General features: G+C 58.0%; 1 protein-coding gene across 4 annotated transcripts; it reads left to right on the forward strand.

Annotated features, from left to right (window-relative positions):
* The first annotated feature begins 2643 nt into the window (after positions 1-2643).
* LOC143833737 (tetratricopeptide repeat protein 39A-like) lies at positions 2644-25624 on the forward strand. Of its 4 annotated transcripts, none has more exons than XM_077329914.1 (18): positions 2649-2989; positions 6465-6557; positions 8384-8515; positions 9266-9333; positions 9693-9760; positions 10100-10164; positions 11306-11405; positions 12429-12494; positions 13030-13138; positions 13890-13957; positions 15277-15336; positions 16049-16210; positions 17403-17494; positions 18051-18171; positions 20690-20801; positions 21336-21450; positions 21987-22103; positions 23384-25624. In XM_077329914.1, exons 1-18 carry the CDS (start codon positions 2961-2963, stop codon positions 23499-23501), a joined length of 1695 nt encoding a protein of 564 aa, XP_077186029.1. In that variant the 5' UTR covers positions 2649-2960; the 3' UTR covers positions 23502-25624. The 4 variants fall into 4 exon arrangements, 3 of the variants coding, with proteins under 3 accessions (XP_077186029.1, XP_077186027.1, XP_077186030.1); XM_077329912.1 differs by having other exon boundaries at positions 2650-2989; positions 6462-6557; XM_077329915.1 differs by lacking the exon at positions 2649-2989 and adding an exon at positions 3340-3391 and having other exon boundaries at positions 6462-6557.
* The last annotated feature ends 1650 nt before the right edge of the window (positions 25625-27274 follow it).

The raw sequence follows: 27274 nt of genomic DNA on the forward strand, positions 1-27274 counted from the left end.
CCCTCGACTCCTAGTGGCACTGCTGTGTAGAATCCACCTGCCGCATAATTCAGCTGGGCAGAGCTGCAGGTGGCCTGGAGGTGTAAGCTGGAAGGTTGGCTCCCGGCCAGCCCCAGAGCTCTCTACCCTGCTAGAGATGATGGGCGCGGAGGCATCATGGCACCCCTACTGAGCCCCCTTCCCCTACGCGGCCCTCCCGGCCTCCGTGGGAGTCTCTGCCCAGCAATGGCGACCCTGCGGAGGGGCACAGCTTCCTCCAGGATGGCTTACAGGAGGCACACCTCTGGACCCCCCCCCCCCCGGTCGAGAAGGAGCTGCCTCCCCACTCCAAGGCCAGCTTGCTGATGTGCAGAGCAAGAGGGGAAGCCACTGCTGAGCCCCTGTTGGGGTGGTCCTATTCAGTGTCCCCCTCTTTCCTAAAGTTTGGGGGAATCCAATGCTCTGGCCTCGGACCCTCCCCACCTGTTCCCACCAGAGGGGTCTTGCTTTGTAGCTGAGCATGGGGCAGTGTGCCTCCTTTGAGTATTTAGGGGGCCCTGGCTGGCCGGTCAGCTGGCCCCCCTTTGGTCCTTGACACGGTTCTCTATGGACCATTGGTGCAATTTTGTCAAGAGGGCCCAAGCGACAGCAAATAAAATCAAATCACGTGTATTATAGGGTGTGCACATGGGGAAAATTTAAAATATTACAGATCTGAATAGCTGGCTACAATTTTCAGGCCTTCGTAGCGGATGAGCCTGCCCCATGAATCTCACAAAACCAGCCGCATTATGTATTGTTCACAACCAGGTGGTGTTCTCCGAAATTTAAGAAATGTCTTGCAGGCCGACACCTCCCCCCTGAAAGTCGGTGCATGAAGTGTTGCCACAGTTGAAAGATGCAAAGAGCTGCTGAAAAGAATTCTATGCAGAAAGGAATCAAAAGAGAAGCTGGCAGGAAGTCTCCAATTAGCCAATCTGGCCACAGAAGGAGACTCTGAAAAATATCTGAAAGTTCCTTGTCTGAATATGTTACCTCCCCCCTCCCCCCATATGGGCCTTTGGGTCTTCCGAATCGCACGTTCTGCATATCACACGCTGACAACGGGATCTTTGACTCCCGAAAAGCCCCTTGATCTCTGCGGTATGACGGGACTCGAACTGAGCTCTTTAGCAGCAGGCCAACAGGAGAAGACTTCACAGTGTACCTGGATGGAACCGTAAAGACAGAGGCTGCCAGCTACTAGGGGGGCCAATTTCCAGAGGGTGGCTGGCTGTGTCCTGGGATGATAAGTCGGTTCCCCTGGAGACCACGACCACTTGGGAAGGGGTCCTCCTGCATTGTTCTTTAGTGATGCCCATCCCTGACATTGTGTGGCTGGCTCCTCCTTCTGCAGCAGCCATTTTGTGGTTGGCTCCTCCTTCTGCAGCAGCCATTTTGTGGTTGGCTCCTCCTCCTGCAGCAGCCATTTTGTGACGGGGCCCACCCTGTTGTGCCAGAATTCCCAAATTGCTCACAGGCTGGAATAGGAGGGAGGTTTGGCTCTCGAAAGTGCCTGTTCCCGAAATCATGGTGTTCTTTCCTGGACACCTGTCTAACCGTCCTGCAGGCCAGAGCGGCATTTTTCTTAGGCTCTGCCAGGTCAGGCGGCGGCTCTTCAAAGGCTTCCGGGCCAGCTCTGGCCCTGCGGCCTTCCCTGCCCCCAGGTGCCCCCTGCCAGGCCCTGCCCCCCCCCTGAAATCAGGTTGGGCCGCTTTCCAGGTAGGCGGATCAGTGAACAAGCCGAGGAGAACAGCAACAAAGGACACCTTGTGCTCCTTGGCCGAGGGAGGAGTTCTACTCCAGGCCCTCTGCCCGGCTCACGACACCCCCTCCCGGATCCTGGCCGTCCGTAACCGTCTGGAGGACAGACTTCCGGCCAAGAGCGGCCCACGCATCTGCTTTGGGAATTTCCGGGCGACTGGGGGGCACAGACCTCCGTGGGGCGAGGGGGCAGTGCCCCAGAGCCCACCCTCCATAGCTGCCCCCCCCCCGGAAGGGAGGAGGCGCAGACCTCGCTGGGAGAAGCCTGGGATGGGGCTCAGAGCAGAGGGAGAGGGTGGGCTCCGGGGGGGGGGGGCAGGCTGGGTCCCCAGGGCTAGTGTTTCTCGCCCGTTTTCCCTCTTGGGTCAAGGGGGCTCAAGGAGGGTGGCCGCAGGGGATCCCAGAGCAGAGGGTGCCTGATGGGGAATCAAGGCCATCCTGGTCAGCTCTGCCTGGCCGGGGGGGGGGGGTCTCCCCCTTGAGTGAGTGACGCCTCCTGAGTTGGGGGTCCTGCTCCGCCAGGTCAGTCTGGTCTGCTCAGGCTGGCAGTGGGGCTCAGGCGGAGGTTCCTTCTGCCCCCTTGCACGGGGGGGGGCAGCAGCTGCAGCAACATCGGCGGCTCCTGAATCGGAAGAACCTTCGCCCCCCCCCCCAACTTGTGCTTTCCTGAGCCGGAGGGGGGGTCTCATCGGACACCTTTCAAGTGTAAATGGGGGGGGGTCCTCCGTGGGCTTCAGGGGCAGCTGAGGGGTCAGTGCTGGGTGGCCAACCTCCCGGCGGGGCCTGGAGAGCCGTCTTCCACCATCCCCTAGAGAGGAAACGGCGCGGGGGGCGGGGGGGCTCTATGACATCGCGGGTCACGGAGGGGTCTCCCGCCCAAAGCTCCGGCCCTTCCCCGTCCTGCCTCTCCGGGTGCCGCCCGTGGAGCGCGGGCCTGCCTTGCGGGGCTGTCGGGTGGCTTCTCGCCCCGGGCCGGGGAAGGGGCAGCGCAGCGCCCCCGGCCCGCCGCCCGCCCGCCCGCCCGCCCAGGTGCGGCAGGTGCCGGAGGAGGCGGCGGCCAGGAGAGCGGAGGCGAGGCGAGGAGGGCCGGCCCAGCCCAGCCCAGCAGCCCAGCCGAGCCGAGGCACCTGCGCCGCGGGGCGGAGTCCAGCGCCCGGCCGCCTTCGCCTTCGCCCGCCATGGCCCTGGAGCCCGGCAGCGCCAGCAGGTAAGCCCCCCCCCCGCCCGCTCGCCGGTCACAAAGGCCGCCCCCCACCCCCACCCCCCCGCCGGCCTCCCGCCCTCCCTCCCTCCCTTCCTCCCGGGATGGCCCCAGCACTGCCTGCCCCGGGGGGGGGGGGTCGCTCGGAGCGCCTGGCCTGGCTGCCGGCTGGCTGGGCGACCCCCCCCCTCCCCTTGGAAGCGCGCCTCGGCTGCACCCGGAGGGGCCGTGCGGGGCTGAGTCGCTGCGTCGCCGTGGCGGGCGGGCTGGACTAGATGACCAGGGACGCGGCTTCGGTCCCGAGCGCAGGAAACCCGAAGCCGAATCCCGAGGAAGGGGGGAGGGAGGGAGCCAGGCCAGGCCAAGGGACCCATGGAGAAGCGCTTGCCAGCCCTGCCCACCCAGAAGGTATTGGCACCCAGGGGAGCCCCCTTCTGCTGAAATGGGCGGGGGGGGGAGTGCTGTTGACCAAGACAGCTTCAGGGCCCTGCTGGGGTGGCTCCCCCATCGGGAAGAGCAGCCTTCTCTTCGGGCAAACCGGGGGCTGACCATCCTGGCAGAAGTTCTCCAGGGAAGGCCTGAGCCACACAGGCGGCTATCTGGGGGGAGGTCTGCTTCTGGCATCCTGGACAGGCGAGGGGGCTGCTCTTTTGTGCTGCGGGGGAGGGTGCCACCCCCCCCACACACACACACACACACCCCTCTCCAGGCAGGAGGTGATGGAAAAGACTTGCACCTGAGAGCTTGGAGAGCAGCTGCCAGTCTGAGCTGCTGCCAGTCTGAGCTGGCAATACCAATCTTGATGGGCCAAGACTTGAGGCTTGCTTAGAGCTTTGGCTCCGTGGCAGAGCCTCTGCCTGGCCTGCGCAAGAGTCCTGGGCAGCATCTCCCGTTAGGAAGGGTCCCTGCCTGACACCCTGGAGGGCTGCCGCCAGAATAAGGCAGCTTCCAGCCTGTACGTGCGTGCAGGTGTGCAATGCGCTGCCTGAGCCCTTTGGATGGAGGGAGGTGGCAGAACTAGAGCTCGGGCCTGATCCCCCCGGAAGCCCTGCTGTGCTGCCCGTGCCCAGCCTGGCCACCTCCCTGGGGAGACGGAGAGGGCAGAAGACGGTGTGCTCTGGATCCAGCCCTGTTTGGACAAGGCGGGGTGGCCCTGCTGGCACAGGTCTTGCCAAGCCGGTGTTTGCTCAGCGTTCCGACTCAGGAACTCCTCGGCCGCCGGAGCAGCCCAGCCGGGGGGGGGGGGCAGGGCAGGGCGGGGGGGGGCGAGCCCTGAGGCTGGGCCTTCCCTTGCTCCTCAGTGGGACGTGGGGGAGCCAGAAGCCCCGGGCGTTTCCCCGGGAGGAGGTGAGGAGTTCGGGCTTAGGTAAACATAACAAACATCGATCAGGGTGACGAAGCAGGCACTGAGTTCGAACACTGCCTGTGGCAAAGGCTGCCCAGGCCCAGACACCTGAGGGGGGCTTTCCAGTGGGGCTTTCCAGGCATGAGACGAACGGAGGGGGGGGCCCTCTGCAAAGCAACCCTGGGCCTGGCCGTCTCCCCCCCCCCACCCCCACCAAGCAGTAACCAGGCGGAGGTTGGAGGAGATCAAGGCAGCCTGGCCCACCTGACCCCGGGCCGTGCAAATGGCGCCTTGCCTCATCTGGGGGCTCCGTAATCGTTGTGGGCCTGAGGCCTGATCCGAGGAGGAAACGGGGCAAGGAAATGCTCGCCTATCTTAGCCTTGGCCCCGAGAGCCCCTGGATTGGAAACTGAACAGGCTTAGCTGGAGAAATGACCTTTGTCACCGAAAAAGCCATCTCAAATTATTTTGTGTACAAAGCGTGCGTCTGCATTCCAGAGTGTTCACTCACCTACATTTGAACTCGGTGCCATCCAGGAGGCGATGTTTCCCCTCCTCCGTGCGGCAGAAGAGTGCACTTCTCCCCCCTCAACATCCATTCTACTGGCTTCCTTTTAATTACCGCCTGTATCACTTGAGACCACTAGAAACAGGGCAGGAAGGACAATGGGAAGCAGGCCACCCACGGCACGTGAGGCAGGGCCAAAATTGGCCCCTTCCCCCTCTAGGATTCTCTGAGTCTCGTTCAGCAGGGGAAGGGGCTGCCCCTCACTGGCCATCTTCAAGCAGCGGCTGGACAGATCCTTCTCCTGGATGCTGGAGGCTGATCCTGCATTGAGCAGGGGGTGGGACTAGATGGCCTTCACGGCCTCTTCCCACTCTAGGGTTCTCTGAGTCTCGTTCAGAAGGGGAAGGGGCTTCCTCAGGAGGTGGGGAGCTCCCCCTCACTGGCCGTCTTCAAGCAGCGGCTGGACAGATCCTTCTCCTGGATGCTTGAGGCTGGTCCTGCATTGGGCAGGGGGTGGGACTAGCTGGCCTGTGTGGCTGGACATCTGCTGTTACAAGTGATCTCCACTTCTCCCAGACAAGATGGGTACTTTTGGGACGTAGAGTTTATGGCCTTACACCTCTCTGAGGACCCGCCCTTCCCCCAGGCCCACCCTCATCAGGCTCTTCCCCCCAAATATCTGGGTATTTCCGAATCCCAAGCTGGCAACCCGCCCTCCACCGCTTAGCTGGGCCGTGGATTTCTGGGGCAGAAGCTGCCACCCTGGGAGAGAAGGAGGGAAAGATGAAGGAGGGGGGGAAGGGGGAGGGGGAGATAAAGGCCGGTTGGCTGCTGGGTGGGAAGGGGAGGAGGTAGTGGGACAAGGGGAGGGGTATGGGGGCTGCCAGGGAAGGGGAAGAAGAAATAGTGTTTGTATGGGGGGGGGTAAACCAAATGCTCTGCCCCCCAGTCGTTGCCGGTTTCCCACTGGTAAACTTTTAAACAGGATCCCTCTCTGTGGGTGTTGAGCGGGGATGACGGACCTTTCAAGGAAGACGCAATAGTTTGTTGGGAAGTCAGGTGTACCAACCACGACCGTCCTGCCCCAACACCTCCCCAGCAGGTCTGGCCCTTCGGACAGCTGGTCATTTGGGCCAAGTCTCCTCTCTCATGGAATTCCCTCATTTCTCTCCCCCCTTCCTTCCTTCCTTCCTTCCTTCCTTCCTTCCTTCCTTCCTTCCTTCCTTCCTTCCTTCCTTCCTTCCTTCCTTCCTTCCTTCCTTCCTTCCTTCCTTCCTTCCTTCCTTCTTCTCTTTATATTTCCTTCCTTCCTTCCTTCCTTCCTTCTTCCTTCCTTCCTTCTTCTCTTTATATTTCCTTCCTTCCTCCCTCCTTCCTCCCTTCCTTCCTTCCTTCCTTCCTTCCTTCCTTCTTCTCTTTATATTTCCTTCCTTCCTTCCTTCCTTCCTTCCTTCCTTCCTTCCTTCTCTTTATATTTCCCTCCCTCCCTCCCTCCCTCCCTCCTTCCTTCCTTCCTTCCTTCCTTCCTTCCTTCCTTCCTTCCTTCCTTCCTTCTCTTTATATTTCCTTCCTTCCTTCCTTCCTTCCTTCCTTCCTTCCTTCCTTCCTTCCTTCCTCTGCTGCAGCAGCCCGCTGGAGGCCGCCCTGGCTGAGTGCACAGAAGCCCTGGACTGCTTCCTGCACAACCAGTTCAGTGAGAGTCTGCAGATGCTGCAGCCCAGGTACGGGGGGGGGGGGGCTCTCAGTTGTGGACCTCAAGGACCAGCCCTCCTGTATCTGCTGTGTTGAACGGGCCTGACGCTCAGAGGGTCTGGTCAGATCACAAGTGATACCAACGAAGCCGGAATGACCGAGGACTCAGGCAGAGGGTCGAGGTGCCCAGCCCAGCTTGGGAAGTTCTTGGAGATTTGGGAGCCGTGCCTGGGGAGGGAGGGGCTCGAGAGCATCAGGCTGCACTGAGGTCCCTCCCCTCGGCACACTCTGCCCTCCCCAGGGCCCTCTCCTGAAATCTCCAGGTATTCCCCAACCCAGAGCTGGCGGCCATAAGTGGGGGAGTCTTGCTGACCTCCGGGAGCAGGCTGTTCCCCCGGGCAGGAGCCAGAGCAGAGAAGGTCAGCCCAGGGACCGATCCTGCCTGCGGCCGGGACCCTCCCCGTCAAAGAGGCTGCTCAGGAGGAGCTACAAGGAGCCTAGGGAGCGTGCTGCAGAGCGCTTATCGGTGGGCTGGAGGAGTTTTATGGCTTTGTTGGAACAGAATCGTTAATTATCGTGCATTTCTCAGATTTAAAATATTGTTGTATTTCTTGAAGCAGCTGCCTTGAGCTGATTAAAATCACCAAACACATTAAAACGCCATGCAGAGTGGGAGGAGGTTCCCTTGTTTTTCTTGCGCTTGCAAGTGGTGAGCTCCGGATCCCTCCGAGGAGTGGGTGGTTGCTGGCAAAGTCAGGATCAAAGGCAGAGGAGGAGGACGGAGGAAGCAAAGAGCACCCAGAAAGCAGGAGATCCTCCGCTGAATGAAAACTCTTGCTCGGGCCCCACACAGGCTAGAAAGACATCAAAGGCCCGCTGGTTGGTGTGCCAAATCTGTTAGGGGGGACTTTCCAAGGCACCTTGGCGGTGGTTGCTTATTGCCCAGACTGATTTCGTTTTAATAAGATTAGTGGACTTTGTTCAGGAAGGAAAGCTCCCGACCTGTCCGGAGGTGAGAGAGAGGGCCGGAGACAGGCATCTCCCGGAATAGGAATACTTGCAAATTAGAAGAGTTACAATCCCAAAGCAGGAACAAAAATCTATTTCAGGCTTTAAAAGATTTTGGAAAGATTGTTTGTGAGCCAGAAAAACAATCTGTTTTGCTTTAAATGATGAGAACATCATTTTTAACGCTTGCTATGGCTCCATAGGGCATAGAAAGACACGAATGCAGACAGTCCCCCCCCCCATCTTCCTCTGTAACCAAAAGGACAAATTTAGAGTCCAGGGGAACCTTTAAGACTGATGGAGTTTTGTTCACAGGTGAGCTCTTGTGCACGTACACTTCCACAGGTGCCTGACTGGACTCAAAATTTGTTCTGCTGCTTCGGACCAATGTGGCTTCCCACTTGAATCTAACTTTGTAACCAAGTTAAGTTCTGGAGCTTGGATTCCCACCAGCACCTTCAGTGAAATGAAGCTGGTTAGAGCCCAAATCAGTTTCTTAACTCATAAGAACGCCAGAAGAGCCCTGCTGGGTCAGACCAGCCAACTGCTCTGTGTCGCCCAGATATGAGCTGTAATTCCAGGGAATCCACAGGTCCCGCCCGGAGGCTGGCATCCCTCCTTGGGAACCAGCAAGGCAAGGTAGGGCCTGGAGTGGAAGAGACTTGGGTTCAAGTCACCCCTTGGCTTTGGCGCTTCCTGGGTGACTGTGAGCCAGTCCCCCTCTGGTAGCCAGGGACGTTTCGTGGCTTAAGTGGGACCGGTAATGTGCTGCTTGATGCTCTGCTGTCCACCTGTGAGTGCCTGTTTTCTTCTGCCATGTGCTGATGTCGCTGGATCCCTCTGGCAGGACGAGAGAAAGCATGTACCATGCCTTAATCTACGCCACCATCCTGGAGATGCAGGCCATGATGACCTTTGAGCAGGAGGACATCGCCCACGCCGGCCACACCATGAAAGAGGCCCAGGAGATCTGCCAGAGGTGGGGGGCAGGCAGGGGGGAGACGGGCCTGGCTTCTGCCCTCTGGGGTAGGGCCTCCTGCTCGGTGGGACGGTTGCTTTCCCCAAAAACTGACTTTAGGATCTCGCTCTTATGGGTCTTGGCACAACTTTCACTGTCTGTCTTCTCACCTGGGGTTGAATAAGTTTCCTGCTGCTGCTTGCCAGGGAGAAAGAAGGCCTGTCCCCTGGTGGGGGTGGGTGGGGAGGGTGGGTGGGAGGGAAAAGGGCCTTCCAACCACAGCCTGTTTATGGTGACCCCGCTGGGGTTTCCAGGCGAGAGACAGCCAGAGGTGGTTTGTCCTTCCCCGTCTCTGCAGGGCAGCACGGGCACTAAGGGCAGCTAACCCCGCTTCTCCTGGCATCCGGGGGGATCAGGCTAGCCTGGCCCATCCAGGTCAAGGCAGGAGAGGGACAGAGGGGTTTGCCACTGCCTGCCTCTGCGGAGCCACCCTGAGCTTCCCCAGGGGGCTCCCATCCAGGTGGCAACCAGTAATCTGGAGAGATTGGCCCAGCCTGGGTCATCCCGGTGAAGGCAAGAGGCCAGCAGAGGTGGTTGACCACTGCCCGCCTCTTCGTAGCCACTTTGGGCCTCCTTGGGGGTCTCCCGTCCATCCACTTATTGGGGCAAGGCGGCTTAGGTGGTCATATCTGAGGAGAGCGGGAAGCGGAAGGGCGAAGGACACGGACCGGACGGGGTCACAGGGAGCCTCTTCTCTGGTTCTGCCCTCAGGTTCCGCAGGAGAAACGTCGTGTCCGGTGCCTTTTCCGGCCGGCCGGTTGGGGATGCCTGTACGGAGGGTAAGAGGAGGCGGCGTGCCTGGATTGGGGCCCGATCCTTCCAGCCCCCGAGAGTCATTTTGCCAGCTGCTCCTGCGTCCCTGAGCTCTGCTCTGAGCCGCCCTCCTTTCAGAAGGAGCACTGGGGGACCTTCGCTCCTTGCCACCCAGGCCAAGGGCCCGGTTTCTCTTGCCCCAGGAACAGTGTCTGGGCACCAAGCTGCCCATGGGCACCACATTGGGGACCCCTGGTCTGGGCCCTGTTGGTTTGGGGCTGGATCTGGGGGTGGGTACAAGGAGGAGCTGGAGGTGCGGGTGGGGGGGCGTGGTTAGGCATAACATGGTGCCTCCTTCCACCAACCTGTCTCCTTCCTGCAACAGAGGAGCTGCATGCGGAGGCGTGCTACGCTGAATGCCTGCTGCACCGGGCGGCCCTCACCTTCCTCCAGGTAAGAGGAGCTCCTTCCCCCCCCTGCCGGAAAGTAGACGGGGCCAGGTGGGGATGTGCCCAGCAAGGCTTTGGATTGACTCTGCAGGCTAAAGGGCAGCCCTGTCCAACCGTTTCTGCCTTAAATGTGGAGGAGCTGTTCTGGGGGTTCTGGGAGCATCACCCTGATCCCTGACTTCTTGTGGCTGGCTCCGCCTCCCGTGGGAGCCATTTTGTTCTTGTGCCGCCGCTCTCCCGGGCTTTGAGAGAAGGGCTGGGACCCCTGGCTTAGAGGGATAAGAGGAGGAGGCGCGAGGAACCTTCTTCCTCAGGGACCCTCTGGCTTGCCTCCTTGTTACAGGATGAAAATATGGTGAACTTCATCAAAGGGGGGATCAAGGTGCGTAGCAGCTACCTCATCTACAGGTGAGTGGAGCAGCCCAGGTGGGCTGCAGCGACCGGGCAGGACTGCCTTGGGTCTGAATGGAGTGGCTTACAGATAATTCAGGATCCTTGCAAAAACATATTGGAAATGGCCTTTTTGACAATGGGGGGGGACTGAAAATATGGTTGCCGGGCAACTTGGGGCTGAGGAATTCTTGGAGGTGGAGCCTGGGGAAGGTGCGGGGGGGGGGAGGGCTCAGTGAGGGAGGACACCATGGAGCCCACCTTCTAAAGCGGGCACCATGTTGGGGACCCTTGCCCTGGGCACTGTTGGTCTTGGGCTGCATCTGTGGATGGGGAGGGGCGAGCAAGGACTCTCCTGGAGCTCCGGTGTAATTCTGGGAGAGCTCTGTGCCCCACCTGGAGGTTGGCCCCCTAGAAGCAGCCAGAAGAGGCCATGGAACCACCAGCTGTCCGAGATCGTCTCTTTGGTGGAGGGATGTACCACCCCACATGGCCCTCTGAGGAAGCCCATCTCCCCAGTTGTCAAAGCCGTCCAGGGTCATGGCTCCGTGGCACCCAAGCCTCCGTGGCAGCTTCTCCCCACTCCAAGAGACTTCCCAGCACGGGATCTGCCTCCAGGAGTCTCTCCTCTGTCCTGTCCCTCCAGCAGTGGTTGTTTTGAGGTGGGAGGCATGGGCCACCCCCTGCCCCACGGGGCCACATGCGTGGAACAAGGGCCAGAGTGGGCAGCAGTGCTCAGAAGAGCCAGGGCTGGCAGGCCAAAAAGCCCCATGCTGCTCCCGAGCCACTGAGTGAGGATCGGCTGGATAGAATCATAGAATCACAGAATCATAGAGTTGGAAGGGGCCACACGGGCCATCTAGTCCAACCCCCTGCTCAACGCAGGATCATAGAATCATAGAACCATAGAGTTGGAAGGGGCCATGCAGGCCATCTAGTCCAACCCCCTGCTCAACGCAGGATCATAGAATCATAGAACCATAGAGTTGGAAGGGGCCATGCAGGCCATCTAGTCCAACCACCTGCTCTACGCAGGATCAGCCCATCCTGAAGCTGGTTAGGTGTTTGGCTTGTCGTGGCTGGCACCGCTGTGGGCAGGGGCTGCTGGCTGCCGGCGGAGGGGGTTCTGGGATCCTGCTAACTGACTTGTTTCTCGCAGGGAACTCAACAGCAGCCTCCAGCCCAATCAGTTCCCGGCAAGCTCAGTCCATGCCCATTTGGAGGGGGGCGTTGCGCTGGGGATCGGTGCCTTCAACTTGGTGAGCTGCAGCATCCTTCTGCCCCCCGTCATTGGGAGAGAAGTGGACTTAGGATCCAGGGTGCCCCGGCTCTTCTTTGGGGGTGGGTTGGAGGGGGTGCACCCATGCCATGATCACAGGGTTATTACTGACCAGTTCACAAATTTGTACTATGATTATTTGGTTTGTTTCCCACCACTTCTGGAGCCAGCTCGTGGCGGGTTACAATGCCCAGTAAAAACCCATTAAAGCCCCCATTAAAAGACATTTAAAAAAAACCTTCCTGCCCTCACAAGGGCCATCCAGGCAGCTGACAATGCAAAACAGGCATTATTTTTAAAAAGGGGAAGGCGTTTGTCCCCCTTGGGGACCCCTTCGGGTAGTGAAAAGTGGGGTGTGCCAGCCCAGCTCTTCTCCTCTTTGCTCTTCTTCCCTAGCTCCACCACGAGAGGCCTTTTAGGGCTTGTACTGTGGGTCAGCTGCTGCCGTAGCAACCTATTAAAAATCCATGCTGCCAATCAGACTTCCAGTGGCCAATCAGAAGCCCTGCTTGACCACCTTCTTCCAGACTTTGCAGGCCGCAGGAAGGGTGACCCTTTGCCCCATGGTGCTCCCGGGCAATGGGCTGGGCACCCCAGGTCTACCTACTCCCCCGACCTCTCCCTAGCTGGCTTCATCCAAGCATGGTTTTGAAGGGCAGTGGGACCAGGGTCCAGGAGCACCTTAGGGAGCAACAGAATTTGGGGGGCTAAGCTCTTGAGATTGTTGCTTGCCGCTCTCTGAGGAGCTCCTGGACCCAAATCCGACCACGTGGTCTTAAAGAGCTTGGCCCCCAGAAGGGCTTCTGCATCAGCACAGTGGTGGTCTCAGAGCTGCGCTGAGGTTAGACAACGGGAAATCGGGAATGTCCCCCTCCCCGCTCAGGGCACAGAGGAGGGGGGGCATCTGGCCTGGAGGGGGGGCCCCCTCTCTGCCTTGCTGGGTGGTTCCGGCCAGGAATCCGGGGCCTCCATTGCTGACCCTGCTGGTGTTTTTCTTTTGCAGACTCTCTCCCTTTTCCCTCCCCGGATTCTGAAGCTTCTCGAATTTGCAGGGTTTTCTGGGGACAAGGTACGGCTGCCTCTCTTCTGCGTGTGGAAAAGGGTTGGGGACACTTGTATGTACTTATTAAACAGGAATAGCTAGAGCTGCCTCATGCTGAATCCGGCTGTTGATTCTGGGGCCCCCGCAGCAGTTTTCCTGACTTCAGCAGGCCTTGGATGCAAAGCGATTCTCAGATGGGGTTTCCCAAAACCGCCCAGAGCCGTAGGGAAGGGCGGTATAAAAATCTAATTAAATACATAATAAATAAATGCTCCCCCTCTCAGTCGAGTCCCCCTCCGTGAGGGAGGTGCTATTTTATGTATGCAAAGGTGAACAATACCCCCCCCCCAGGGCAAGAGACCACCCAGTTATCATCTCCTTCCTTGAAATTATCTCACAACACGAGAGCGTCAGAAGAGCCCAGGGAGCCAAGGGGCGGATTTTTGTCTTGCTCAATTTCGGGCGCTGCCCCTGGCTGGGAGCGGAGATGGGGGCCCGGGACCCTCGGGACGGGAGAGGGCTTCCCTCTGCTCCACGTGGCTTTTCTGCTTCCCCCTCTCAGGACTACGGGCTGCAGCAGCTCCATCACGGGGCCAACACCCCCAACCTGCGGGCCCTGCTGTGCACCATGCTGCTCCTCTGCTACTACACCTTCCTCACCTTCATCTTAGGTAACGGCACGGCCGGGGGAGGGCAGCCGCCCTCTCCCCTGCAGGGACACGGCAGGGACATCCTCAGCCACGGCTTCGTTCGGAGCAGTGGGGAAAGCAGGACCTGAGGCTGGTTCTCGGGGAGACTCGGGGGTGGGAGCAGCGGGCTCAAATACACACCCTCCCACCCATTGCAGAAGTGAACAAAAGGGAAAGGGTCGCAAATGACAGGCAGGAGACTCCCGCTCTAATTCCCCCTTGGCCAGGAAGGCACCAGGCAGCTCGGAGTGATCTTACTGCCGCCTGGAGATGGGAATGGCGGCCTGCCTGGAAGGGTTGGGTCAGCAATGCCCAGGAAGGGCGGGCACAACACCTGCAGCGAGTTCTGGATGTTCCTTCTGCTGCTGCTGCTGTTATTATGTCCTAAGGTGGAGGAAAGCTCTGTGGCTCGGCAGGAGAGCTTGGGGCTAGCTGCCCACTGAGACTTGCTCTGGCTAAGAGAGCTGGATTCAAATCCCGGAGCACCTCAGAGACCAAGAGGCCTTCTGGCTTGAGGCTACCCTTGGCAAGCTGGAGGAGGGGCAGGCAAAGGGGCCTGCAGGGGGGAACCTGAACTTCGGGGCAGGGCATGCATGGAGAGAAGAGTCAGCACTGGACTTGTAGCCCCAGTGGCCTTGGCACCTCAAGGGGCCCCAGCGGGTGGGGAGGCGAAATGCCATTGAGTCTGCAGCTGCCCCGTCGGAGGGGTCTAATCCTGCCTCTTGTCCTCCAGGGGTGGGTGAAGATGACTTCACAGAGGCCGAGGCCTTGCTGAGTCCCTACCTCTCCCGCTACCCCAAGGTAAGAGGTCTTGTCTGTCACCTGAAGCCCGGGAATGTGGCTGCCTCCTCCCTGCTCTCGGGAAGGACAGAGAAGCCCCCTCCCCATGGAGAAGCGCCCAAGGGCCACCCGCCTGCCCGCCCTCCCAGTTTGGGGTACCTGCTCAGTTTGCACTTCCTTGTGCCTCCCCTCCGGCAGGTGGCCCATCTTCCCGCCCCAGGTCCTCCTTCCAAACGGAGGGTGTTTCCATGCCGTGAGCAAAGGAAGAGCCGTCCACAGCAGCCTCTGCCACCTGGGGGGCTTCTGGCGTGGCCCTCCCACCCCCTGCTGCTCTGGGGGCTTTTTGTTAGCTTGTATCCCTGTTGGGTTATGGTAGTGGTGGGAACAGTCAACACCTGGAGCCCCATAGAGTGTGCAGGGCAAGAGGCACTGGGAGCTCCTAGAATCACAGAGTTGGAAGGCTCATGGGAAATGTAGTCCATGGACATCTGGAGGGCCGCAGTTTGAATCTCCTTGCCCTAAGTATTTAAAAGAGGGGACCTCCATATCATTGCCATGAACTTTCCACTCGTGCTGCATGTGCGGTTTCTCCCCGCAAATAGTGATCTTGGGTCTTTGACAGCTGACTCTCGGGCCTTCCTGCAGAGACAGCAGCCTCCGTCAGAGGGGACAGGGCGGTGTTGTTCTTGATAGGAGAACGGCATCATCAGCGAACAATAGGAGGGAAAACTTTTAACGCTAGCAGTGGGACCGTCCTGGACGGAGACAGCCACAGTCATATCGGACAGTCGAGGGGCCAGCATACGCCCCCAACGCACTCCCTGCTGCAGGGAAATGTTGCTGGGAAGCAATTTGCCGAACTCTTAGTGAACTTAGATTCAAGTGGGTGGCCGTGTTGGTCTGAAGCAGCACAACAAAACAAAATCAGCGTCCAGTCAGGCACCTTGAAGACCAGCAAAGATTTATTCAAGGCGTGAGCTTTTGAGTGCGAGCACTGAGGAAGTCTGAGGCAGCATGCCTGCACTCGAAAGCTCACGCCTGAAATAAACCTTTGTGGGTCTTAAAGGTGCCACTGGAGGCTGATTTTGTTCTCTTTGTGAACTTGGGCATGCGGCTGGAATACCAAATCCCAGGCCAAGCCAGCCGTCTCTGGCCACAATCGGTCACAGGGTATCAAAAGCCACCTTCAGAGCTGTGGGGGCAGCTGCAAGGAACCCCATCTGCCTGGAGGCTGGGGGGAAAGGTAGCTGCCAGCTGAGTCTGTCGAGTCTCATGGAGGGATCAGAGGATGGTGTGCCCCACTCCTGTTCTTCCCAGCCCCGTTTCCTTCCCTTTTGCAGAGCGCCATTTTCCTCTTCTTCGCCGGCAGGATAGAGGAGATCAAAGGGAATATCAATGAGGTGAGAGGCGTTACTCAAAGGAGAGGGTGCTGGAGGGGGCCTGGAATCTGGGGATCGTGGCTAGGCAGGCAGGGGAGAGCCAGGCTTCCTAATTTATCCCCAGTGTCCCTCCCTGGATCCTGGGTTTTTAGCTGCAGCTGTGGGATTGGGCTGCTGAATTGGTGCTGGGCAGGGTACCCCCTGGATCAAGTACTCTACAAGCACTAAGCTCAGCCTAGATGGCTTAACAAACAGAGACAAGTGCCTAATTTGTCTTGAACGTGACAGCACTAGCTTCCTTTGGTGGGCTTTACGTGCAGAAATGCTTCCTGTCTTGGTACGGGTGGGGAGGAGTTGAGGCGACCCCTGCCCCATGGCGACCCCTCATGGGTTTCGGGGCCAGAGATGAACACAGGCGGTCGGTTTGCCCTTCCCTGCCTCTGCACAGCAGCCGGGGATTTCCTGGGGGGTCTCCCATCCCAGTCTTGACCAGAGCTGCCCCTGCTTAATCTGCTGTGATCTGGTGAGCTCAGGCGGGGATGGGACATCCAGGTTCAGGCAAGAGATGTCCACAGGGGGCTTGCCCTGGCCGGCCTCTGCTTGGCACCCCTGGGCTTCCTTGGTGGGGGGGGGGGTCTCCATTCAAGGTGCCACCAGGGCTGAGCCTGCTGAGCTCCCTAGATCTCCCGGTGCTGGCCCTCCTCTCTGCTGACCCTTCCCCCCCTCTGCCCAGGCCATCAAGAAGTTTGAGGAGGGCTGTTCCGCACAGCAGGCCTGGAAGCAGTTCCACCACATGTGCTACTGGGAGCTGATGTGGTGCTTTGCCTACAAGGGGATGTGGAAGATGGCTTACTTCTACGCGGACCTCCTGAGCAAGGAGAACCGGTGGTCCAAGGTAGGGAAGGGCATGCGGGCCTCACGGACAGCCTGGAACAGCCAGCCTGAAGCACTGGTTAAGAGCAGCGGCTTCCCATCTCCCCCACGTGGAACCAGCTGGGTGACCCTGGGCTAGTCACAGCCCTGATAGAACTGTTCCCACAGAGCAGTTCTCTCTGAGCTTTCTCAGCCCCACCTGCCTGTTGCGGGGAGAGGAAGGGAAGGCGAATGTAAGCTGCTTTGAGACTCATTCGGGTAGAGAAAAGTGTGGTGTAAAAACCAAGTCTTCTTCTAAGGGGTGGTTTCTTTTTTTGGGGGGGGGGTTGCTTCAGAGTTAATAGCAGGGTCTCCTGAGCTCTCAACTTCTGACCTGGAACCACCCCTTAGAAAGGAGCAAGCGGTCAGCGATCACCCTGCCCAGCTCTGGGGCCAGAGGCCTCTGTGGGCTGGAGTGGCCAGCCTGCAGGTGGGTCTGGAGATCTGGGCTGCCAACGGATTACCAGACTGCAGAGATCCCCATCGGAGGGCGGCCGGGATGGCCATATCCCCTGCCTCCCCCAGGTGCCACCTCCAAACTTCCAGGGATGAGTTGGCAGCCGTCCCCCTGCAGAGCGAGGCCTGGACGAGGCAGAGGCTGGGGGTGAGGGTGGGGGCCACCCTATGGGAGCTTTCCCAGGGTGCATTTCTTCTGTGCTGCTTAACAGGGGCAGGGATGCCCGGCCCGCTCTGCAACACGGTGGCAGCTCCACACCTTTTCGGAGCCCCTCCCCTCCCCAAACCCACTGCCAGATCTGGGGGCTGCCTTTGATGCACCTTCTTCATGCATATCCCGCTGTGCAGGACTGGTTTTTTGTTCCTGAGGCTCCCCCCCCCACCCATTGTTCCTCTTTTGGAGATGGGCAGCTTTGAAGGGCTAAATCTGGCTTGCCCAAGCCCCCCCCCCCCCTGACAACAACCCAGGTACTTCTTGCCCCTGAGGATTTCCATAGAGAAGGGACTTCTCCTGGGCACGGGCAGAGTTCCCCTCCTTATCACTGGTCTCCACAACCAGGCCATCTGCACCTTTGTGCAGGATGGCATCTCTGCAGCTAGGAGCCCTTTCCCTGCCGGGGCGTGCCCTTCCGTGTCTTGCCTGTGTCCCCCCGGCCCTTTGGGACCAGCCCCCTGGAGGGACACCCTCTTCCCCAGCGCTTCCTGCTCTTGCTCCACAGGCGATGTACGTGTACATGAAGGCCGCCTTCCTCAGCATGCTGCCCCAGGGGGAGCTGCGACCTTTTGGTGAGGACGAGGTGGCGCTCTTCAGGTAAGAGGTGCGCTTGCTTCTAAACACGGGCGGGCGGGCTTTAGTGCGAGGGGGAAAGCGGAGGCACCCTTCCAGGGACTCCTCTGCGATTCAGAAACCTGGGCAGTGGTAGGGATGCCTGGGGGTGGGGTGGGGCTTCTGCCAGATTGACAGCTCATCTGCAGAGCTCAGCCCCCCTGGAGCAAAGGGCCGTGGACCAGAACGTTGCTGGAGGTTGTCTGGAGGGTCTGCAGTCGAGTTGCCAGCCAACAGGTGTGGCCTGGAGAGCTCCTGGAATTGCAGCTCATCTCCAGGCGACAGATTGGAAGAAATGGCTGCTGGGGGGGGGACTCCATGGCATTATGTCTTGCTGAGCCCCCCCCCCAAACCCTCCCTTCCCTGACTCCTCCCCCTAAATTTCCTGGAATTTTCCATGCTGGACCCTCGCGTGGGGCTGCCTGTGCTCTGGCCTCCTGTGCAGAGTTCTGTGGAAACACAGGAGGGGGGAATGCCCCCAAGGGTGGGGCTGGGAAGAAGGCTGCAGTGACCCCCCCCCCGCCCCCTTCTCTCCTGGCAGGCAGGTGTCCTCCTTCAAGCAAAAGATTGCCGGGAAGTCTCCCCCCACGGAGAAGTTTGCCATCCGCAAAGCCAGGCGCTACAAAACCAGCGAGCCTGTCCCCTTGCCCGTGCCCGCTTTGGTGAGGAGGGGGAAAGGGGGAGGGGGAAAGGGGGAGGGGAAGCCCGCTGGGTGCTGCTGCTGCTGCTGCTGGTGGGCTCCTTTGGGACCGCTTTGCTGAGTGGCAGGGGAGGGGCACCTGGTCTGTGCTGGCAGAGCTTAAATATGCAAAGAGTGTGCTGACCAAGCTGCTTAAAAGCGTAACATAGTTTTATTTAGAAGAGAAACAACTTTGTAAAGGAAATCAGAGTCCAGCAGGGGCACCTTTAAGACCAACAAAGATTGATTCAAGGAGTGAGCTCTGGAGGAAGAGTGCCTGCACTCGAAAGCTCCCGCCCTGAATAAATCTTTGTTGGTCTTAAAGGTGCCCCTGCTGGAATCTGGTCCTGTTGTGCTTCTTCAGACCAACACGGCTGCCCACTTGAATCTTTGTAAAGAAAGAGGAGAGTCCCGACTAACTGTAACTCAACTGTAACCCAAGCCAGCCTGCCGAGAGTGGCGGGTAATAATACTCCATTAATTAATAATACATTGAGAGTTCAGGGGCACCTTAAGGCCAACCAAGTATTATTCAAGGCGTGAGCTTTCCTGTGCATGCCCCCTTCCTCAGAGACTATGTCTGGGAAGTGTGCATGCAGCTCATACCTTGATTTTAAAAAGGTTGGTCTTCAAGGTGCCCCTGCATTCTAAATGTATTATTATTATTTAGTATTTATGACCTGCCACTCTAAATTTGTTCTGCTGCTTCAGCCCAACCTGGCCACTCACTTGAACCTAACCGTAGAAGCACAGAATCACAGAGTTGGAAGGGGCCATACAGGCCATCTAGTCCAACCCCCTGCTCAACGCAGGATCAGCCCAGAGCATCCTAAAGCATCCAAGAAAAGTGTGTCTCCAACCTTTGCTTGAAGACTGCCAGTGAGGGGGAGCTCACCACCTCCTTAGGCAGCCTATTCCACTGCTGAACTACTCTGTCTGTGAAAAACTTTTTCCTGATATCTAGCCTATATCGTTGTCCTTGTTGTTTAAACCAGTGGTCCCCAACCTTTTTTTGGCTGGGGACCGGCAGGGTGACAGCCACGCCCGCGCATCGCTCATGCATGGCCACGCACGCGCATCGCGCATGCACGGTCAGGCCGAGCATGCGCACATGCGCGCTGAACAGCCAAAATCGCGTGTGCACGGCACTTTCGTGCATGTGCGATTTCGGCCGCGCAACACGCATGTGCGCATGCGCGGCGCTGATTCCCTCTCCCCGCCCTCCCACAAGCTTGCGGCCTGGGAAGTTTTTTACTGCGGGGGGGGGGGGGGCGGTGAGAGGGAACGGCGGCCCGCCACCGGGCTGCGGACCGCAGGTTGGGGACCACTGGTTTAAACCCATTACTGCGTGTCCTCTCCTCTGCAGCCGTCTTCTCATTCTTTCTGTTCTGGAAGCCAGCAGGGCGGAAGAGTTCCCGAAGGAGTGGGAAGTCTCCTTTTGAGCTAATTTCAGGACACTGGAGGAGATAATTTGAAAACTCCCAGGAAGTTCCTGATCTAACGATGCCAAATGCGCATCTCCTCCAGTGCCCCCTGCAGGAAATGCTTCAACATACATTTGAGTCAGGCACACAACGAATCTTGGATGTTCTGACAGCGGCATCTCCCAGCAGCCACCGCGCCTTGTGGTTCATGGACCCCATGCGCCCTCTCTCTCCATGCCCCCTGTGCAGCACACCCAAGCTCCTTCTAGGGTTCAGTAACGTAGTTGTGGCTGTGTGCTGCCAGGGCCATGGGCCTCTGTGCTAGGGATGTGTATGCCCCCCCCCCACACACACACACACTCACAATTGTGCGGGATTCCTGGGCAAGAGAGGGAGGTCTCCCAGGCTGCGGGATCGGTGCCTCATGTGGCCCTCTGAGCATGGGCAAAGAGGACCAGCCATGCAGCTTGGCTCCACTTCAGGACTCGGTTTTTGGGAGTGATTCAGCCGCTGCTCTGGGCTCTGCCGGATCCTGCCGCCTCCCTGGGAAGGTCTCATCCAGACTGCTTTTTTCACTGTGGACTTTGTCTTAAAAACGTTAAGATTGTTTTTAAGGGTTTGGGTTTTTTTTCTTTTTTGGCCCAGGAGTTGTCGTTGGGGAGGAATTAAGGAACCGTTTTTCTCATTCTGGTTCTTTTAAAAACAGCTGTCCTTGGTTTTGCTTTGTGCTGTTTTTAAAGGGTTTAAAACAGGGGTAGTCAACCTGTGGTCCTCCAGATGTCCATGGACTACAATTCCCATGAGCCCCTGCCAGCATTCGCTGGCGGGGGCTCATGGGAATTGTAGTCCATGGACATCTGGAGGACCACAGGTTGACTACCCCTGGTTTAAAAGACTTGTGCAGATGGGTTCTCTCGGCTCCTTTTAGAATTTGTGACCATTCTGCACTTTCTCTGCTTCTAAAAGTGAAGGTTTTACGGGGAGGGCTTAAGTTGCCGATGGAAACGGGGAAGGGGCCCCGCTGGCCCTGGGCAGCCATTCCGGGAAGCGCTCTGACCCCGCGGTCCTCTTCCGCAGGAGATGATGTACATGTGGAATGGATTCACCGTCCTGCGGAAGCAGCAGGAGCTGCTCGAGGGCACACTGAACACGCTGAGCCAGGCGGAGAAGCAGCTGCAGGAAGCGCCAGGTAACACGCGTGTGCAGGGGGCACGAGGAGGTCTGGGTAGAGGAGGGGGTCCCCAGATTGTTTGCGCCTTTGGAGTGGTGAGTGCAGCCACAAAATGGCGGCCCCAGGAGGCGGAGCCAGCCACGAAATGGCAAACTTCAGCCTCTCAGTGAAGAGTGTGGTGCAGTGATGGCAGCTACTGCCAAAGCCGCCTTCTTAAAAATCTGCACTCCCTATCCATTGGCCAATCAGAAGCCGTGCTGGGCAGAAGCCCCACCCGGGCCTCGCCTACTTGGAGGGCATCAGGAAAAGGGTGGGTGGGGGGCCGTGGCACCATGTTGGGGACCCTGGTGTGGAGCTAGGCTCTGGCTTGCCTTTTTGGCTGTGGGGTGAGCAGAAGGTACCCCCAGAAGGGCAGAGACTGTGCTCCTTCCCTTTTCAGTGGTCCTTGCAGGGGTGTGTGTGTGTGTGTGTGGGGGGGGGGGTTAATGGTGCTGCTTGGCCTGGCTTACTCTCTGACCTTCTCTTCTCACTCTCCCCTCCCCCTTCCTCCAGCCAGTGAGCACCAAGTGGATGACAAGTGCCTGCTGCTACTGCTTAAGGGGCTAGTCCTCAAGCATCTGCACAGTCCAACGGAAGCCGAGGCTTGCTTCAGCGCTGTCCATGCCAGGTGAGATCCCCCCCCCCCCACGACGGAGGACGGCTCTCCACTTCCCCTGAAGTTAAGGATGTCACCTGGGCCAGGTAGAAGACAGAGCTTCTCTCATAAGAACCCCAGAAAAGAGCCTGTCTAGATCGGACCGGGGAGAGGCCATCTAGCTTTAGTTATGAACACGTGCCACCCCCCCCCCTCCACAGCTACACCACAGACTCATAGAGGAACATGCTCTCTACATGTCTCCACCTTCTTCGGCTGCTCCGCATGGCCTGGCCATCAGCTCTCCGAAACCTGATGCACCTACTGATCCATGTTCCACTCAAATCCCCACAGTTGGCTCAGAAGGTCCCCGGTTCAGTCCCCGGCATCTCCAGTTCAGAGGACTGGGAGTCTGAGCAGACAACAGTGACCTTCATGGGCTGAGGGTCTGATTCCATGAAATGAGGCCCTTCCCGCATGCTCTGCTTCCCTCCCTCTTCCGGCCCTGAAAGCAGGGGAGGCCCCTGGGGTTTCAGGGCCGCCTGACCTGGGTGCCTGCCTCTCTGCAGCGAGAAGAGGATCCGCTACGACCACTACTTGGTCCCCAACGCGCTGCTGGAGCTCAGCCTGCTGCACATGGCGCACGGGCGGAACGAAGAGGCAGTGCGCCTTCTCCACCGGGCCAAGTAAGTGGACGCCCTCAACGCCCTCGAAGGCTTGGTTTTCGGGAGACGGGAAGGCCTCACCCATAAGCACCCCCTCTTTACTTCCCATAGCAGGGCTTGGCTCCTGGAAAAGGCACGGGCGGCTAGCCATCGAGTCCTTCACTGGTTGAGCTGGTAAAACTTTCCTTGCAAATGGCCATTACTGGGCTCAGCCACTGTGAGGAAGCAGAAGACGTGTTGGTTTTTATATGCCACGTTTCTCTACTGGGAGTCTCAAAGCGGCTTCCCTTTCCTCTCCCCACAGGGCAGAACAGATCTATCAGGGCAGGGATAAGCTGGCTGCGTGTGGAGGAGGAGGGCAGAGTCAAACTCAGCTCGCCAGATTAGAAGCTGTGGCTCTTAATTAGGACACCGGCTGGCTCTCAAGAGCAGCGGCTTCTAAGCTGGCGAGCCGGGTTGGATTCTGAGCTCCTCCACCACCTGCAACCAGCTGGGTGACCTTGGGTCAGTCACAGTCCTGATAATACTGTTCTCACACAGCAGTAACATCAGGGCTCTCTCAGCCTCCCCTCCCTCACAGGGTGTCTGTTGTGGGGAGAGGAAGGGAAGGCAAATGTAAGCCGCTTTGAGCTTCCTTCGGGTAGAGAAAAGCGGCATATAAGAGTGCATGAAGTTGTTTCCCCCCTTCATTCCGCATGGCAGAGCAACAGCTGTTTCCCTCATAAAACGCCAGTCCAGGATTGGGGGGGGGGGGGCTGAGAACTTAAGAATTTTGCCCCCCACCCCCAAGTAGCAGAAAGGGAAGGGGCTGTGCATGGTGGGAAAGCAAGAAGACGCGTCGATGGACTTTTACCTTGAGAGTTGCTCAGCGGTGGGACTGCATGCCTTGGGGGGGAGGGGAGCTCCCCCTCACTGGCCGGCAGTCTTCAAGCAGCAGCTGGACCAACCCATGTCAGGAATGCTCAAGTCTAGACTGTGCTGAGCAGGGGGTTGGGCTAGATGGCCTCTAGGGCACCTTCCAACTCTTGTGCAACATATAGGGCCTGTATTTTGGCATCAAGCCACAGTTGACTCATGGTGGCCTGCAGGGCTTTCAAGATCAGTGGTGAGTGCAGGCAGTTTTGCCGTTGCCTCCCTCGGGGGTCTCTCCCCCAAATAGTGGCCAGGGCTGACCCTGCCAGCTCCTGAGACTGCCAAGATGGGGCTAGCCCCGTGCAGCATTAAGAGGGAGGGGCCGAGTAGGTGGGTGGGACTCTGAGCAGCGTGTGGATACGGCAACCCTGGAGTGCTTCTCCCAACAGGAGCAACTACAAGAATTACTCAATGGAGTCACGAACGCTGTTCCGGATCCACGCCGCGTTGTCCAAACTCAAAGCGCCCCCGGAAGAGAACGGGGCCAGTGAAGCCAGCCCTTCCTAGGATTCGTGTCGTCCCCTGCCTTCGGCTGCCGAGGAAGAGGTGGCCGGCCTGTCCTCCGGAGGAGCCCTCGGACCAAAGAGAAAAAACTGCCAAAGCTTTAGTGAGGCTGACTCCCTATTGGGGCCAAAGAGTTGGTGGCCATCAACATGGTGCGCTTGGCTCCCAAGGTCTCGTGCCTGGTGCGCAGTCTCTGGGGATGGGACGGCTTTCTAGCCAAATGCACCTGGCAGGGGGTGGGGGTGGGGGCGGGGGCGGGGGAGACACGCAGGCCTGCTAACTAGCATGCCCAAGGAGGAAGGAGGGAGGGAAGATGCCTTGCTGATCAGTCTCAGGGTCCTGCAGATGAGAGCCAAGTCCTTCTGTTCCCTTCCAGCCTCGTCACAACTTGAAGATTGCAAGGGAGCTCAGTGGCTCTGTAGGCCCCTTGGCTTCTTGCGTTGCATTTCTTGGCAGACCCCTCCCCTCCCTGTCTTCTCCTGGGCTCAACCACACCCACCCCTACCCCCGGCATCTAATCGGGAGGGCTGGGTTTGATTCCCCACTCCTCCTCCACATGCAGCCAGCTGGGTGGCCTGGGGTCACTCACAGTTCTCTCAGAGCTCGCTCGGCCCCACCTACCTTCCAGGGTGTCTGCTGTGGGGAGAGGAAGGGGGCGGCGATTGGAAGCTGCTTTTGGATTTCTCTGGATAGTGAAAGGTGGGGAATAAACGCCAGCTCTCCTTCCTCTCTGAGCTCAGCTGATGCACTTCTCAGGTGATGGAGATGCCTCTCACCTTAAGAGGCAGCTTATTTTTTTAAAGGCAGTTTCCAAAGGCTGGACAAGAAAAGTGTTTGCAGGTACTCTGGGCAGAGGGCTTCAGCATAGGCCTTTGTGGCGTAGGAAGCAAACCGCCCTCCTTGCTGCGAGAAGCCTGCCTTATTGCCGCGTGGCAAGCCCTGCCCAGCTCTTGACGTTTCCAACCCAATCCTGAGTCGTGTAGGAATGGTCCCCCCCCCCCCCCTGCAAGAGGTCATGTTGACTTGCTAGCCTGTTGCAACCTGGGTCTGGATCATCCCAGCAAGAGTGTGGTGGGAATTGTAGAGCAAGCATCTGTGTAAACCCCCTGGGCTTCCTAAGGCCTTCCAGGGGCAGCCTGCCAGGGGGAAGGAAGGGTGGGATGGGATTCTGCCAGGGGCCCCCATCGGAATGAAACAGCCTCTACCTCATTTGTCTCAAGGCCTTGCCTTTGCTTACAGACTCTCTGCCTTGTGGGGCTCTGGGGCTCTTGCTTTCTAAGAAGTGTGCGACGTAAAGCACTACGCATGTGTGTTGCTCTTGGGCAGAGCCCCATGGACTGTCTCTTGCCCAGGGAAGGGTCTCTCCAGCCCTCAGCCTGCCTGACCAAAGGACGCTGCAGAATCTGACAACTTTTGTCTCCTCTGAGTTGCTAAAACAGGGCATTCGTTTCTATCTTTTCCCAAGAAAGGGCTGATGTGCATTTTTTTAACCCTTCCCTGCCAGCTCCGTGTTTTAGCGCCAACAATTCTCTTGTGCTGCTGGGAATGTTAACGGAGAGGCAGAGACAAGGGCTGTGCACAAGGAGGTGCTAATCCTAGCCTCTCCGAGGGCTTTGTTGTGGCACCAGAAAAGGGCCAGTGGATCAGGACCCGTCATCAGGCTGGCTGGGAGAAGACTGCCTGGATGCATGCAGAAGCTAAAGCGACGGGGGGGGGGGGGGCGGGGGGAGGAAACGGCATTTCTTACATGGAGGCCTTTAAAAAAGGGCTTAAAGAAGTTTTTAAAACTGAGGTTTTTAAGAAGTTTTTTAACAGCTGGGTACAGAATCAAAACTGCTGTCAATCTTGGGGCAAGTCTAAACCCACACCTGGTTGCTGGTCTGCAGCCTCTGGTTGGTTCGCAGAATGAAATTTGCTGCTTGAATTATCCGGCACAGCAACACAGAAACCTGCTTTGACCTCAAGCGAGGGAGCTGGAGACCAGCAAGTGGCCTCTTCCGCTGCAGGCCTTAAGCTCTTTCGGCCAGATCAGAAAGGGGGGGGGGGAATCTGGGCTCTAGCATTGAGTGATTTTAATTCAATTTGCAACAGGCATGTGCAAAATAAAACTAATTTATACGAAGAGGTCTGCTGTTTTTACAAAATGTGGAGATCGGTTGTCAGGCTTCCATTTTAGCATATCCACATTCTTTTAAGGGGGGGGGTCTCAGTTGGAAGGTACAAAGGTGTGTTTGGGGAGGGGGGTCAGGCAAAAAACTTCCACAGCTGCCCTCAGGGCCAAAACTAGTGTATGAAGGTCCCAGCAGGAGCCAAGGGAATCTTGTTCCTCTCCCCCTTTGGTTAAGGCAAATTAAAGGGGTGGTTGAGATGAAAAGGCAATATGTCCCCTTCATACGTCCCCTCTGGCTTATTTATGAAACCGGGAACTAAGAAGGTTGACAAAGGGCCTAATAACAATAAATAACAATGGGTTATGCATGTCCTGCATGGAAGGAGGCCCCTTCCAACTCTATGATCCGATGTTAAATGAACAAAGCTTTAATACTCAAGAAATAGTAAACTATGGGGGGGGGGGGGGAATCCATTTTGCTTCCTGAATGTGGATAGCCACCCTGTAAGCAGCCTTTCCCTCTTTTTTTCCCTTGAGAAACCCCCGAAACAGGCCTCAGGAAACCCCAGAAATGTAATGATCCTGCAGAAGATGGTTGGGAAGCAGAGCAGTATCCACACCCACCTGGGTCCTGCCCTTCCAGGCCCATCACTGGCCATTTTGGGAGGGGTGGGTGGCTCAACATGACCATATACAGTCGTAAAGGTAAAGGTCTCCCCTGTGCAAGCACCGAGTCATGTCTGACCCTTGGGGTGACGCCCTCCAGCGTTTTCATGGCAGACTCAATACGGGGTGGTTTGCCAGGGCCTTCCCCAGTCATTACCGTTTACCCCCCAGCAAGCGGGGTGCTCATTTTACCGACCTCGGAAGGATGGAAGGCTGAGTCAACCTTGAGCCGGCTGCTGGGATCGAACTCCCAGCCTTATGGGCAGACAGCTTCAGACAGCATTTCTGCTGCCTTACCACTCTGCGCCACAAGAGGCTCTTGACTATACAGTCGTATGACATATTTACCAAATTTAAGAAACATTTAAAAAATGAATTGTCCCACCCACTGAGGAAAGCCTTCCAGGGCCAAGGAGAAACCCTGGCTGAGAAGCCTGCCATGAAGCAATGAGCCGCCTTGGACAACCGCATCTGCCACCACCAAGAGGCCTCTGTAAAAACAATCCTGCCCCCCTCACCGCCACCCCCCTGCCAGAACTCAGTGCAGACTCTGGCTGGCCTCCCCCAAACGGAGGTTGTGTTTCCACAGCTGCGCCACTGGAGGGAGGCACAGGCCCGTGCTTTGGAGCCACATCTCTGGGCCGGGCAGGAAGCCATGGGGCACTGGACCCAGAAAGACCCACAGAAGCTGTTTCTCCAAAGGCCAAACTCTGCTAGCATGACCGCGGGGAAGCGGTCCCTGCGAGGGGTGGGAGTGGGGGGACAGGCTGGGAGAATTTGCCCCACAAACCACAGTCTTTGTTTCTAACATGCTCCAGCACCAAGCTGATGCGCAAAAGAAATAAGTCAGTAAAATCCTTCCCAGAATTTAATCAACCTACGTCCTCTAAGATCCTCTGGCCAGGGCCTGCCTTTCTTTTATACTCATAACAACAGCCCTGTGATGTAGGCTAGACTGAATATGCAACTGACCCTCACACTGGGCATGAGGGGGGCTCCC

This window comes from Paroedura picta, chromosome 3 (assembly GCF_049243985.1).
Source record: "Paroedura picta isolate Pp20150507F chromosome 3, Ppicta_v3.0, whole genome shotgun sequence".
Lineage (NCBI taxonomy): Eukaryota > Metazoa > Chordata > Lepidosauria > Squamata > Gekkonidae > Paroedura > Paroedura picta.